This window comes from Stylophora pistillata, chromosome 5 (genome assembly GCF_964205215.1).
Source record: "Stylophora pistillata chromosome 5, jaStyPist1.2, whole genome shotgun sequence".
In the NCBI taxonomy this organism is placed as follows: domain Eukaryota; kingdom Metazoa; phylum Cnidaria; class Anthozoa; order Scleractinia; family Pocilloporidae; genus Stylophora; species Stylophora pistillata.
In genome coordinates, this window is record NC_142523.1 from 14,204,893 (window position 1) to 14,219,600 (window position 14,708).

A 14,708-nucleotide genomic window follows, 5' to 3' on the forward strand; every position below is an offset into this window, starting at 1 on the left:
CCTTGGTGTGTTAACGTTTTAGACTTCAGTAGCAAATGTGTTTGAGCCAAATTTTGCGAGACGTTAACCACTGACTGGTGGGCTTAATCTCATGGAAAATGTACGCAACCGCTGAGCAATTTTATTACACTCCTAGTAGATCGTTTTAAATGCGTCGTTACATGTACGTGCATTGCGCATATCAATGATAAAAAATCACTCATCAAAATATTTCGCTTCAGTTGTTGAAAAAAACAACATCGAAGATAAATTAACAATATAGGATAGTAGCAAAGAAATTTAAGGGTTACGTTAACAGTAAGGCTAAACTTTAATTTTGCCTATTTTTGCTTACAATCGTAATTTAAAATAGTTTGAGATTATAAATTTCTTTCCTTGACATGGCACGTGAACCGTTGCTGACGCTTCTATCTAAAATTAATTGTTGAAATGATAAAATCAAAATACTTGTGAGATTAACACGGTTATCTCTCTTTTAAGAAGTACTTACGGAGCCGTTACTGCCATGTGCAGTAACTACAATGCCACAAAATACGTAGCAATGGTCAGTAATTACTTATTCAAAGGTTGCGCTGCCCTGTTTACATAGCTATTTCTTACTAAAGCATTGAAGTCGAGCTGTGGAGCCAATATTGCAGTACAAACAAGAAGAGGAAGCTCTAAAAAGAAATGTACGGCGTTAACCTAAAAACACGCCATCAATTCGTTTAGAAATGACAATAAGAATCATTCAGAAAGAATCAACAGTCAACAATTTGAGCATGGCATTGAGTATTGATGGTGTATGCGAATAATTTTTGAAAGACGTGAACCTAATTAATCATGTACTTAAAAGAAGAAAATATTTCCTCACAAAAAAATAAAGTAATATTCGAGGTAAGAAAAAGATCAGGGCTGTCGGTGATAACATCTCTGACCTCTTCTTCGCTGATTGGTTTTCAATCCAAAGCAGAACTGCACCGGATCAGATCTGGTCGTTTGCCCTATTCGCATGTCTTTTAAATCAAATAGTTTAATAATATGAAGTTGAAATGTTTAACATAACATTTCTGGTGCGTTAAAAAAAACTAATGTAATGTATTATCTAAGAGCCATAGACCGAAGCGTTTAAAGTAATTGTATGAAAACAACCTAAGTTACCACCTTAACTGACTGGAAAAACTGAATTTTTTTGATAATCCTCAGATCGATCAGGACAACGTAGGACCCTTTTAGAGTAAAGTCAGTCGCCGACAAATAGGTTCCCTTTTCGGGCCATATCAAACTTACTTATGTCGACCGTGTAACTACAATGGAAGGGTCCTCGGAAATTAAGATCCCATATTTGTAGTCGGTCTCTTTGAAAAACGGGCGCATTATTTCTTGTTTGGATAGTGGAAAAATAGCCTCTAAATTCGTTACCCCTTCTGATTAATTAAAACGAGTTTAGCGCTTTCATATCTGTACATCCATCGAACATGTCGAGACTTTGGAGTTCTTAAAGGAGTAAGGCATACTCAAACAAGGCATAGATCTTATGTACTCCAATAAGTGGTGCGATTTAGTTCTTCAGAAATCTAAATTAAAAACTAGAGTAACGTAATGAAAAACTATGGAAAGTTCAAACATATATCATTAGGGTAAGGATGGGAGTTTTCAAGTGCTTAGAATGAGACATCAAAATCATCTCGTTTTTTGTAAGTCTAACAAATTTTACTATGCTAACATTTTCATATCTTGTTGAAATAATAGGTTCCATCTCATTTTTGTCGCCGAAGTATATCATCTTATTACATTCGAGTTTTTTATATGATCCAACGGTATACGGCTGATTGGTTTTTCAGTCTTGATTAAAAGTGCGATTTGCTGATCAAGCAACCACCTTTCATTATTTTTTAGATAAATATCTTATCAAACTCCTCGCACCGCACTCATGTGTCTTTTCATGCCGCAAAGGGAATTTAAAGTCCCCACTTACTAGTGGTGTCGTTATTTAAACCAGATCAGAGTACATACGTTTCACATTACCTTTGAGAACGCCTAGCTTTCTTATCTGCTCTGTTAACGTAACCCTTAAATTTCCTCTCAAGCTTTGTCCGGCCGAGAACTTACAAATTCAGGAAATGCATCACAGAATAGGTATTATTCTCTCGGTATTACTGTTGGTTCAGTTTGTATCACTTGGTTTTGTGGAAGCTACACCTGGAAAAGGTTGTCGACCGGGTTCAGTGAGGTGTAACCGGAACGGGAAAAGGCAAGTAAAGGTAAGTCACAATCTTTGCAAATAGAAAGTGAAACCTCTATTAAGGTGCCACACTATGGCTCTTAAACGATGCCGTGATGTCTCTGTAAAATGACCCAAGAAACTTTACAAAAAGCTGATAAGGATTAGTATTGATTTCTCTTTTCATGCCATATCGGAATAGATGAGAACTGACCACAAAAGGTTTATCCAAACGCGTGGCGAGTACACGTAAATCCCTGGAATAACCTTACATGATAGATGAAGCTTACTTTCATGACGAAATATTTCGATTCCTTTGAAATAAGGTTTTCTTTGTGATTTTCAATTTTGTCGTGGTGAATCTATTCATAACCTAATGCAGCAATTGAAGGGGCAATGAAGCAGAGGTACCATTCAAGAATGTGTGGTTACTGGATTAGAACACTGAAAGTTCCAGTAGCCCTGATTTAATCATGATCCATATGAATCTTATTTCTTATCTTTGTTTTTAATAGTATGAATGTTTTTCATTTCCCTTAGTAGCACTGAGGACCACGACATGATTGTATTCAATACAAAAGTCAATCGATTAAGGCAATCGGCAAATTAGTGGGCATCAAAATGTCAAAATGTTCATTTAAAAAACCCGTTCTCCATCTAAACCAATCAAGCATTCAACGCTATCATATGATTAACCACTGAAACATCAGCTATCATAAGCAATGCACGAGAAGTATCGTTTCTCACACCAGATGGGTGGCCAGAATACTTTGCAGCTGCACTTTGCTAATTCAGTAGCTTCGTTTGTTGCCAAAGATGACGCATCCATTATCTTTGGCAGCCCAATTCTCAAAATTTAACTCCGTTTGCCTGAATGTTTGGTCATACAGCGCTTTTGTGATGCGGTCTTCTATGTAAACATTTTATTAAGAATCCGTGTATGGTTTGATGTGCGCGATTTTAAGACCTGCCGTTCATCGCTTTCACCTCACTAAGTAGCAAGTAGATTGTTTACCAAGATCACAAAATTTTACTCTGAGCAAGTTTGTCATCCAGGAAAGCTTGATCAGATACAGAAGCAGAGTCAGTTGTATATCGCTCTTAGTTTACGTTATTTTGTGGCATTATGCAAGCTTACAACCTTCATTATCATGTACATATTAGTGTTACTTTTATTACTTTGGAAAAACCTTTGAATTAAACACTATCTAGACAGAAAAGCATATAGTCTATTATCACTGAGAAGTCGGATATGTTTTGAGATAAATATATTAACGGGCGTTTTCATCAGTCTTTGATTGCTGAACCGTATTATGAAAAGTATCCCTACAGCAAGCTTGGCAAACTCTTCGGAGGCCCCTAAAATGAATATTGTAATTTTTCATTCCTCTGTTATGTTTTGTTTTGCTTTGTTTCTTAGTGTTACTTGTGAGAACGGGTGTGGAAAGAATAATTAACTAGAACTTCCTAGCGGTGGAAAAGTGGTTCATATTTCTCTCTAGCCTTGAGCTACACTTGAAAAGTCATCGTGCCATCACTGTGGCCAGTGACTGATTGCCGCTTTTCTGAGGCGTGTCCGCCGTAAAGGTGCGCGTCCATCCAGAGGCTTTACTAAATTAAGCTCTACTAGTAGTTTTAGATATACTAACAGTACATCGTGCTCATTTCAGCTTGGCACTCAGTTGACTCAGAGACGTTTGGAGGCTAAAGATGAAACATTTAAGGTAGTTTAACTAAAGCATTTGGTTTGTATCTTTTGGCCTTCCCCGTTGCGTTTTGTGCCTAACATTGTCAGTTTGATTTTGGGTACATTTTCTAGCTTACAACGGAGCAATTTCATTCATCAGAGTAAGGAAAGCAAGACTAAAGATCTCACCCGTATATAATTAACACCTTGAGATCAAAATGTGCTAAAATATCGAAAAATGAAAACACAAGGAAGATTTTTTGTTGTTAGGAAGAACAAAAAGGAAAAACATGAATCTTTCAAGGGACCAAATGATCAAGAACTCTAAAATGCAACTGCAGTGCAGTGATGCTTAATGCTTGTATTATCAGTTGACTTTTAAGACTTATTAATTACAGACCAGGTTAATATTTTGTTTTCTTCATATCTTAGACAATCAATGACGAGAATCAAGAAACTCAAGAGTCTCAAAACAATCCGTACAATCGAAAATGTCGACCAGGCGCGATGTATTGCAAAGGAAGAAAGCGTTCCTTTCATACAAAAAAGGTTAGTCTGTTGAATATCTACTTACACTCGAAGAGATTGGGTAAATTTCCAGAGAAATATGTATTCATAATGAAATTAGCGTCATGTCCTTCGTGTTGCTACTTTAGCTGTTTTGAATAAATCGTCGCGCTAAAAATTTTACCCTATCTTTGGCTATCCTTTTTTTTCTGTAACTGCTGATTTTGCTTCCGGCTCATGCTTTGTAGACACTATTGCACTCTTGCTACAAAAATAGCGTGCCTCGTACATGCATATTACCGTGATTTTCAAACTCTCTGGCGACAAAAATATTCAATTTCGACTTCACATAAAAGAACAATCCAATCGTAAATATATCTTTTATTTTCATATCAGATTAAAAAGGTGAAGGTTGTTTAGATGATAAGAAGAAAGTTAAATTGGAGAAACATCATAAATAGTCTCGAAGAGGGGGATTGTTCGAATTCTCTTTCCAGCTTGGGTATTTTAAAATCCTCGTGGTTTCCATCTCAGTTTTTTATTTCTTTTGCTCGAAAGCAACTTCTTCCAAACATATCTGATGGATTATATAAAAATTCCAAGGCCAGTGGATGGACTGTGTAAAACAGACAAAAACTATTCAAGTACATGAATTATATGCGCGACTTTGGTTTATAAAAGAGTGACTGATCGCGGGGTGCGCAGTTTTTATTTCATTGTAGTTGATGTACCTTTATTTCAGATGAGACTCAACACAAAACATGAATTTAAATTAAAATTCTCGTCTTCTTGCAGGTTGAAAATTCTGGTTATCTGTTTGGACGAATATAGAGAGGCAGTCAAAACCTACCTGGATCTTTGGTCACTAGAAATTAGCCTCACAGATACACTTTTGGATAGAGAAACTAACTAAATTAAAATATAAATGAAAATTTTCCAACTCTCAAAAACTCTTTACGGTGTTTACGCAGGTTTTTTTTTTTTAAGTAAATTGAGTAGTCTTTGTAAATTTTATGTTTTGAAAAGATTCCAGCTTACCGCAATCTCATACGTAGATGCTTAAATAAAGTCAGAAAGTATAATTGTTTTTCTTAAATGTATGAATGTGCACCAAGAGGGAACTGAGCTACACTATGCCATATGATTTTGGTCCTCATTTTTCTTTAGAAAATGTGAAAATTTGCGAATGAGGATGTGGATGGCTCCCTTTACGAGGTATGGGGGTTAGTGGAAATTCTTGAAAAGTCATTAAGAATTTACATCCCCCAAAAAGGAAGATTTTTTTGATGGCCCCTCTTACAAGAAGATATTAAAAAGAAATTAATACAGCTACAATGTATGCATGCTGTACAGTTAACAAAACCAACTTTTTGACGATATCAAGATATTACATAGAGTTCAATTTTAATGCGCTATATAAGAACTTATTATTAAATTAAATTAAATTACAATTTTATTAACATTTTAATAAGTACACTTAACACATTTTACCGGCAAAATATGAAAGTCCCAGCTCGCTCTAAACTTTGGGTTCGATGGAGAGCCAGAAAGAACAAAATCAATTTCGAACGTGTTGTGTCCGGCCTCTCAATTTCTTTGTTTTCGGAAAAGCAAGAATGACATCACACGATACATCTTTCTCACCAGTGTCAATTTTGTCATTACTGCCGCTTTCTCTTCTACTGTTGGGAGGGGCCGTCTTCAGCACCATCATCGTCAGAGTCGATTTCTCTCGATCTTCTTTGTAGCACCGGATCACTTTCTTCAGGATTTGTTTGGCGAAGAAAATGCTTGGCTATCACCTTAACCTTGTCATTTTTGGAGACTCTCATAAGGCTTTCTAGTTCATGGTGCTTCAGGCAATTGTTTAATCCTGGCTCTCGAAGTTCTCTCCATTATGACTGATCTTCGCTCAAATCGTTCCAAACACAATTTTCATATTTTTTTTACTTCGCCATCTGCTTTTCAGTTTGACCCCCTCCTCCTATCTCTTCCTCTGAATCGACGAGATGCGCCAGCAACGCGGAAGGAAGCAGAATAATTGCAAACCTCAGCCTGACGATGATGATGTGTACTGCTTCTCGTCTCGTGAAGAGTATGCTCTACCTGAAAAGAACGAAAGCGACTCGCACAGCTCTGACAGCACAGGGGACGAGGAAGAGCTTAAGGAAGACTAGCAGTAACTAGACTAGCTTGTTTAAGGCCTGGGGCCTCATTTTCATACAATAACATCGCAAAAAAGTGTAAAATTTGTATTTCTCTATCTCAAGCTAAATACAACATTGTAGATTGATACTTCAAGCATACATAGTGACATTATTTGTTTTTACTTTGATGCATTCAATTTTTCTTGGGAGGGAATGTGAAGACACCAATAGACAACTTATCTTGGTACAGTTTCGGTAATTTTTGCTGTAGGGTAAAACAGAGAAAACGTTTGTCTAAATGTCTCCAAGTGTACATCGATTCTGGAACTGAAACTACGCGCTTTGTTGGTTTTAATATTCTAGTTTTTAAATATGTAAAAATCTCTGCGGCCGGCCTCCACTTCTCATAGTAGTAGGGAGCTTAACCAACCACGACGACGAACGGAGGACGACGACCGGAAGTAACGTGAACGTCACTGCGCAAGCGCGAACCAAGAATTCCGGACGGACTTGTGTAGTGTTTTTATTGTTAGTCCATCTCTAGATAAATCCTTTACTTATAAACTGTCCTTAGATCTCCCCGCCTCGATTAGTTCATAAGCTATTTGCGGGGAGAAACTAATGTACTTCGCTATATTTCTAATCTTAAATAAATTGTTGTTGTTGTTGTTGTCTTCGGTTGATTTAAACCTCCCTGTTTAGTTTTTTGAACAGATATAAAATTCTAAAACCCACTAACTCATTTTCCTTCCTCCGCACAACAAATATCAAGTTAAGCGGTGAAAGCGATCACATAAGTTTAAATTTATTTGAGTATCATGAAAGACACATGTTTATCATTTTTATTGAATGAAAAGTTTTAAATGGCAGTACGATATACCTCTGCGTTCGGTCAAAAGCTGTGTCTATGGAACTGGCGGATTATTGCTACTAAAACATTTTGCGTGTTGTTGTTCTTTAATCGAGACGCTTTAAACAGCGAAGAATTCTTCAGATCGGGGTTTTATCATAAGCTTGAATACCTGTCAGGTTTTACGAATCTATTTTTGAAATGTTTGATATAGATTTACAGCCATAAAAATTTTTCCGACAAAATCACATAGGAAAAAATAGTATTCTTGTGTGAAGCGCGACGACTGCTATCTGTGCCGATCGCTAGCTAGCATTGATTAAATTGACGGACTTACGTCGTTTGCTCGCCAAAGGAAGGAGCATCAAAGGTAAAAAAAAAATCAGGCTAAAGCATGTTGAAAATCGGGCAAACCTTGTGAAAATAGGTTTGTTTATATCAGCGACACTTAGAACTGAATTTAAATCTCAAATAACTTCCGTAAATTTTAACATTTTTAAACTTTTTCCATGCGTAAATTATTGTAAATAAAGCTAAAGCTTAATAATTCCTTGGAATGCTGATGTTCAAGAATTGAATAACCTACTCTCGAACTTTCGATATATATGATGATATAACGATGTCATTTCTTAAACTGACGAAGCGAGAATAAACAAGATTTCAGACGTCGTCTTCCTTAAGCAACTTCACTGCTTAAGTTTCATTTTCCCGCCAAGAACGACGTCCTCGTTCCAGACCTTCCGCGATTACTTGACGTCGTCGTCGTCCCTTTCGTCGTGGTTGCTTAAGCTCTGTAATGGCTATTCGCGAACGAAGCTCAAAATCAGATATTGCATAAACTAGCAATGTTTACATGTAATGTTCTCAACAACAAACGTTTCAGACAAATGAAAATTGCAAGATATTAAAAGAATGTTATCTTGTGAACAATATCCCAAAGAGAAATCTCGTCTCTAGCTTTAATATTAAAAAAAAAAAAAAAATGATCAACCTTCATGGAGGACTACCCGATGTAACTAAAACCACGTACCTTAAATTATGCGCATATCATCCAGATTCCGAGTTCTGTACCTTCTTTTCATGGGAATAATCGTGACGAAATCGCTGTTCTTTTTCCTGACAAACCTGACGTAATCCAGATTGCATGTTAACCATGGGGAGCTTCATTCCAGTTACGAGTTGCGCTTTGCGTGTGGATAATGAGTAATTTGAAAGGTGAAATCATGGAATTATGATTTCACTGAATCTTTTATTTCGAAGATTTTTTTGATTTTTTCTTGATCAAGACATGGAAGGAAGCATTGACTGACTCGATTGCACTGCGACGGTGATAAGTCTCTCGTTATCATGTCTTATGCAAATTTTCTGGCAGTTTTCTAACATCTTTCAGATGATTCAAAATATCTCTGTTCCTGTCACTCGGAAATGACAACTGCCCCAATCTGCTCATTTTAAGGAGAAGCAATATATGTCGTACAAATTATTATCGCTGACAAGTTGTGATATATACCCTCACTCTCAGTGTTTAGGAACGGTTATTCAAGGTTTTCCTCTGCTTTGTTTTGGTTGTGTTTTACTCCAGAATGTGCGGAAATCTGCTGAAATATCGAAAAATATATTTGTGAAAAATTGCAACGAAGCTTGAGATGTTCTGCAAAGTGACTCAAGCGAAACGCATACTGCCCGCAGTGAGCGGACCGGATGGGAGAATACTACCCGCTCTCAGAACCAATCAGATCGCAGGATTTGCAGAATACTGCCCGCTCACGAACTGAGAAAAAAAATAAAGGTTGTTGTTTATGGATATTTGAAAAAAAATTATTTTTCAACTATTTTTTCTCTGAGTTTCATCGTTGAATCCCCATTTCACTTGTATGGCTACAGTCTCATCAGGATCCACGAAAAGTACACTGAGAAAGGTTTCTCATAGGCTAGGCTTTACCCCTAAGAGACCATGATGTTTTTGGAGCTCATCGAAACGCTTAGTTACTTCAGGAACAGTTCTAGTACATGATTACAATAGGCAGATATCATTTTGCACTTTGAACAGGATGACGACGGTTTGGATCCGGATGATAATGTACCATAGAGTGAATGTAAAAAAATAAAAAACAAATCTCCTCGCAGAGAGTGCACCCAGGAGAATAAATGCAGAGCGGTGACCTGGCCATTTGAGGACTTCCATCCTTCATATAACATTATTTGTACTAATGTACACGACTTGCGTTTACTTGAATCCGCTCGACCTAAGGAACTTCCAAATGCAAACCCCACCAAAGGATGCCCAGATTGCAGACATTTCGTTAACTTCTCAAACTAGTTCACTGAATGGGCGCAATTTTATTCTACCCTCCTTTCCACCCCTGACCCAATATGACAATTTTACATCACATGACACGATCTGCGACCTTAGGGCTGAGTGCAATTCATCAACACTCGAGTGCTCATGTGTCCATGTGATCGATATTCCCTTTGACAAAACTGTTCAAATGGTGTTCTCAACAATTGGTGCTTTCCCCTGTGCTCATCCTATTCACCTGCACGGCCATACGTTTCATGTTGTTGCCGTTGGATATCCAGAGTATAACGACACCACTGGTTTTGTTAAAAAACCCAACAGTGATATATACTGCGCTGATATCAACTGTACTAAAAAAGGGTGTGTGAAAAGCGGTTGTACCAGACCAAGCTGGAAGACAGAGCCAATGTATTTTTCTATGAATGACCACACGATCAAAAAAGACCCAGTTATGGTCTCCGCAGGGGGCTACGTTGTCATCAATTTCCTTTCTGATAATCCGGGCCAGTGGTTTCTTCAATGTCCCAAAGAACTGCACCAACTTGAGGGAATGGCATTGATTGTCAATGAGGCTTTGGAGGAGCAACGGAAATGGCTCCCACCCAAAGGCATGAACAAGTGTGGAGACTTCATACTACCAGAAAAAGAGTCGGTCTTAACATTCTCAGAAGCTATAAGTCTCAACAAAACTATTGCTTGAAAACGATTTCTGTAACAATGCATGTGCTAAGATCCAGAATTAAGTAGTTTTGACTGGAGTTAGTAAAATAGACTACCCGGTAACAAAAATGATATATTATCCTTAAGCCTGGGTCACACGTGCGATGCAAATGCAAAGGCAAATGCAAGCATTGAGGCAAATGCAAGGATCTAAATGTGGACTACCCCAATGCAACTTTAAATGCAAGCGCAGGTGTCAAGGAATAAAAACAATGCAAATGAAAATAAAAATGCAAGCGTCAGTGCAAGTAATGAAAAATTTTTCTTTTTTTTAAACGCGCAGTTGCGTTTGCTTTCGCTTCGCACAGTTGCGAACCGAGGCAATACAAACGCAAACGCAAACATAAGGCGAAGAGAGCCAAGTTCCATCGTCTCCATACCACCACGGCGTGGAAAAAAACATTCAGGGAGTGTGAGGAAATTTCTTATACTTTTCGAAAAACGCTTTCTTGAATTTAGACTATATCACACTAGAGTGAGACATTTCAGATACTTAATATCTTGTGCTAAGTATTTTTGGTATCTTCAGTCTAGCTTTTCAGTTATTTAGCCTTTTTGACGTGTATTCGATTACCTAAAAGATAGATTTCAAGACACTCTGACACTTGATCGGTTAACAAGTTTTTATATCAATTTCTCTCAGTTTTCAACGATAGAATACCTTTTTTAGAAAATCATATGCAATGTTTGACGAACTAGGGAAATATTGCAATAAATATGTTTGATTGATTGATTTGATTTAACCATTTTTGTCTGTTTGGGGCAATGTAAAAAACTGAAGCTCACACTCATAGCCGCATCCCCTCCCCCACCCCCTTTATCTTTATTCGCAAATCAGATGGAATCTGTAATTGACAAGTTTCAGTAAAAGATACCACTATAACTGAATTTGTTGCTTAATAATGGATTGATTTCAATGTTTAAGCATTCTTCTTCTGTTTGGAGCGACGGATGAAATGCAAACTCACTCAACACCCCACCTGTCCCTGCCACCGAATAAAGGATGAAAACTCGATTTTAAGTTTGTCTGCCCATTTTTAAAACCATTGATAGGCTTAAAACAAATTTTAGGGCATACCAGGGCGAACGAAACCACGGCCTCGTTTCCTACTTAAGGACAATTAGAAAACTTGTTTTCAAATCCTAATAGTTTTGTTTCCCCTATTCTCTGTGAGTTTCCAAATGACCTCATGCACATAAGCTCTCTGGAAATACTCCTCTCTCTTAATAAAAAAGTAAATTATCCCCATTTCTCCCTCTTTGTACGATAACTCATCAACTTTAACGTTGTCATACATTGAAGACGAGAAGAGTCAAAGTTATTTGACCATCACGTTCCCGTGCAGATAATAGAGATATTTAGCACCGCGTTTACGTGAGACGGCAAACGTCAGCTTACCCTTTAACGTCTCAGGTAAAATGGCGTGAAGCTTGCTGCTTTAGCTTCGCGTGAGCTCACATCATAATGGATTTAAAGGCGCCCTTGTATGGCTTACAAGGAATACTTTTGGTGACCTTTTTCATGACCATTAACTTCTCTGTGAGAGAAAAAGGAAAGAAAATCTTCCGTACAGGGCAAATGCGAAACAGGTTACCTTCACTTGGAGACAGCAAAGCGCGACCGGCAAAAGTGAGAAAATAGCGGAAAAGCAAGGTCACGTGGTCACTCTCGCAGTTCCTGTTTCCCGCAAACGCGGTGCTAAATCTCTCTAATAAGCTATCGCTCCAAAGATTACCGATGGATTCCCCGTTAATTTTGTTCTGTTTGTTTGTTTTCAATTTATTTCAAACGGGACAGAAAACACATTCAAGTTGGGCATGATAATATATTCGGGATGATTAGAAACAAGTTCTTCATCAATTTTGATTAACTCGGTCATTTTCAGCCTCATTATATGTCAATTCATGAGCAATATGACGTCATACATGATGTCAATGGGCTGAAGATGTACACCTCCGAGTTGCGCACATTTGTTTTGATAGTCTGGATATTCTGGTGCTCCCCTTTGTTCCAAAGTCGACGGCAGGATACCACAATGTAAGTTAAACATGCTGTTATACTCATCATGACATCGATTGGTTATCGAATAAAAGCGAAAATTACGCTCGCCCTCTTGATTCTGTGTCTAGGTTTCCTTAACACATTGCACGCGCATTATCTGGTTTGATTTTTTACCTCTTAAAATTCGACTAGTCTCTCTCTCTTCTAGCTGTCATAAGTTTCTTTGCTTATTTGTTAAGAGACTGGCTGACGTTAAAAAAAGAAAGCACATTCTTGCTGACAAACTTCTGTTGACTCAGTACACCAACCGTTTGGTAGATAAAATATTTCACTTTATCCATCAGTTTGCACGTGTAGTATGACTCGTGAATTAAGTTGGCCATATTTCTCTGTGCAGCCCGCTAAACTCAAAACTTTGTTTTAAATGAAATTCTTCCGCTCTATTTGAACCCAGAGCGATAATAAATATCTTACCTCGTTTCCTAGGTCTGTATTAAACGTTACGGAACATCCTTTTCCAGCTGGATTTATGGACCAGACACGACACGCAGGCCATCAATCCGAGCGTAAAAACATCGGCCTGTAACTTAAAGTGCGGGCTAAGTAAACAAGGTTAATATCAGTTATGAAAATGAGGTAAGGAGAAGTTACCTGTGGGAGCCATAACTAGCTAGGGACTGCTGCACTGACTTCCTACATCACGAGATACATAGAAAATAAATAAATCTACATGGTGTCCAACCTCAATCTATAAACAATTGCTTACAGTTAACAATTCCAAGATTGTTTCTGCATTTGGTTTGTTCCGTGACAAGACGCCACCAACAGGGGAACGAAGTCAAATCGTGGGTTATAGCCTCGTTTCTGCGATGGGGGAAGTACATTTCAAGCCGGAATCTAGAGGAGATTCAACCATATTTAAGTTACAGTCACTTGTCAATACGATTTAATTGGATAAAGTACCAAAGTGGAGCAAGCTCACTGTTGGGAAAACTGTGCTGATCGAGCTACTACCGGGAAATTTTCATACTGGTTAAATTGTGGCACGATTTAATTCCACTGTCGCAGACGCAAATAACAGTAAAGTTACAGTTCAGACTTCAAAACGCAGGAAGACTTTCGACTATCAAAATGTACGGATAAAAAGTAGGCTTGTGTATCTGAGGCTTAGCTCCAAAGAACGACATTCATCATTGAAACTGAAGTTATAGTCCGTAAGTAGTCCGTAGTCCGTAAGACTGTGACGACCAACTTGAAGACTGTTTCCAGATATACCTTACCGAATGGCTTCCGGCGCTTGCTCGGTATCGTTGCTCCTGTAAGGAGGGTTTCAAAAGACGCCCAGCTAAAAAAATCCTTCGTAAGTAAATCTGATATGACTTACAAGTCAGCCACTGATGAGGTCATTTCTTCCCCAACGGAAGTATTCCTCGACATCTTAATGTTAGTGGATACAAAGCTCGGTTTGTGCTATGCATGGAGAAATCCGGCATCTTGAAAAAACTGGGAAATTTGCTATCGCCCTCTCTTTCCCACGCGATTACCCTTTCCTTCAAACCACGATCCTACGTCGGGCACGTTACAAAGACATGTGAGCCCGTGTTAAGAATTTCCTAATTCTGTCATTTTTTAAAAGATTTTTCAAAGAGTTAGCACTCATCATATCACTACGTAGTCCCTGAAGTAACCTCCACAACTCTCTCTTAACGGTTAAGGCATTCATCAAAATAATACATAGTTTGAAAACATTTAGATATAACAAGCAAAAAATCACCCACCCTCCCTTCTAGTATTTCTTAGTTAAAACCTTACAAAAAGTCTTAAACAAACTTAGCTTCGACGGGCTCACTCAGACACCCTGTTCTTTTCTACGGTAGATTGTAATCATGATAAGGATGCATTTTTTAATAATTTATGCAATTTGTAGGAAAGTCTTGAAGAACCTCTAAAGTTAGTTCACAACTGAACGGTTAACGTAGTACTGGCTTACTTGATCGATGGCATGAAGGCACAAATAACTCTCTAAGAGTAACCAACATCTAATTTTCCCCTGCCAGTATCACCACTTAATTGCACATGAGGTCCACGAAAAGGAAGGAAATGCTGATCGCCTGCGGGAGAGGGTTATCATTGTCAAACATATTCTCCTTGTCATTATCATAGGAAACGTATAGAGAGCAGTTTTGGATGTAAAACAGATGAAGAATCAGTCGTCGCCAACAGTATATAAAGGGGGGGGGGGGGACTGTAGATAATTTACCAAACATTGGGTGACTGGCGGCTAATAGGGTGG

At 38.0% G+C, this 14,708-nt stretch overlaps 2 protein-coding genes across 2 annotated transcripts; both read left to right on the forward strand.

Moving 5' to 3' along the window:
• Nucleotides 1-1,954: 1,954 nt before the first annotated feature.
• Nucleotides 1,955-5,479, forward strand: LOC111342992 (uncharacterized). Its single transcript, XM_022950117.2, has 4 exons — nucleotides 1,955-2,243; nucleotides 3,874-3,927; nucleotides 4,323-4,439; nucleotides 5,193-5,479. The coding sequence occupies exons 1-4, from the start codon at nucleotides 2,103-2,105 to the stop codon at nucleotides 5,226-5,228; spliced, it is 348 nt and encodes a 115-aa protein (XP_022805852.2). The 5' UTR covers nucleotides 1,955-2,102; the 3' UTR covers nucleotides 5,229-5,479.
• Nucleotides 5,480-9,604: 4,125 nt separating this feature from the next.
• On the forward strand, nucleotides 9,605-10,393 carry LOC148730417 (uncharacterized). Its single transcript, XM_088761792.1, has one exon. It carries the CDS (start codon nucleotides 9,605-9,607, stop codon nucleotides 10,391-10,393), a length of 789 nt encoding a protein of 262 aa, XP_088617918.1.
• The last annotated feature ends 4,315 nt before the right edge of the window (nucleotides 10,394-14,708 follow it).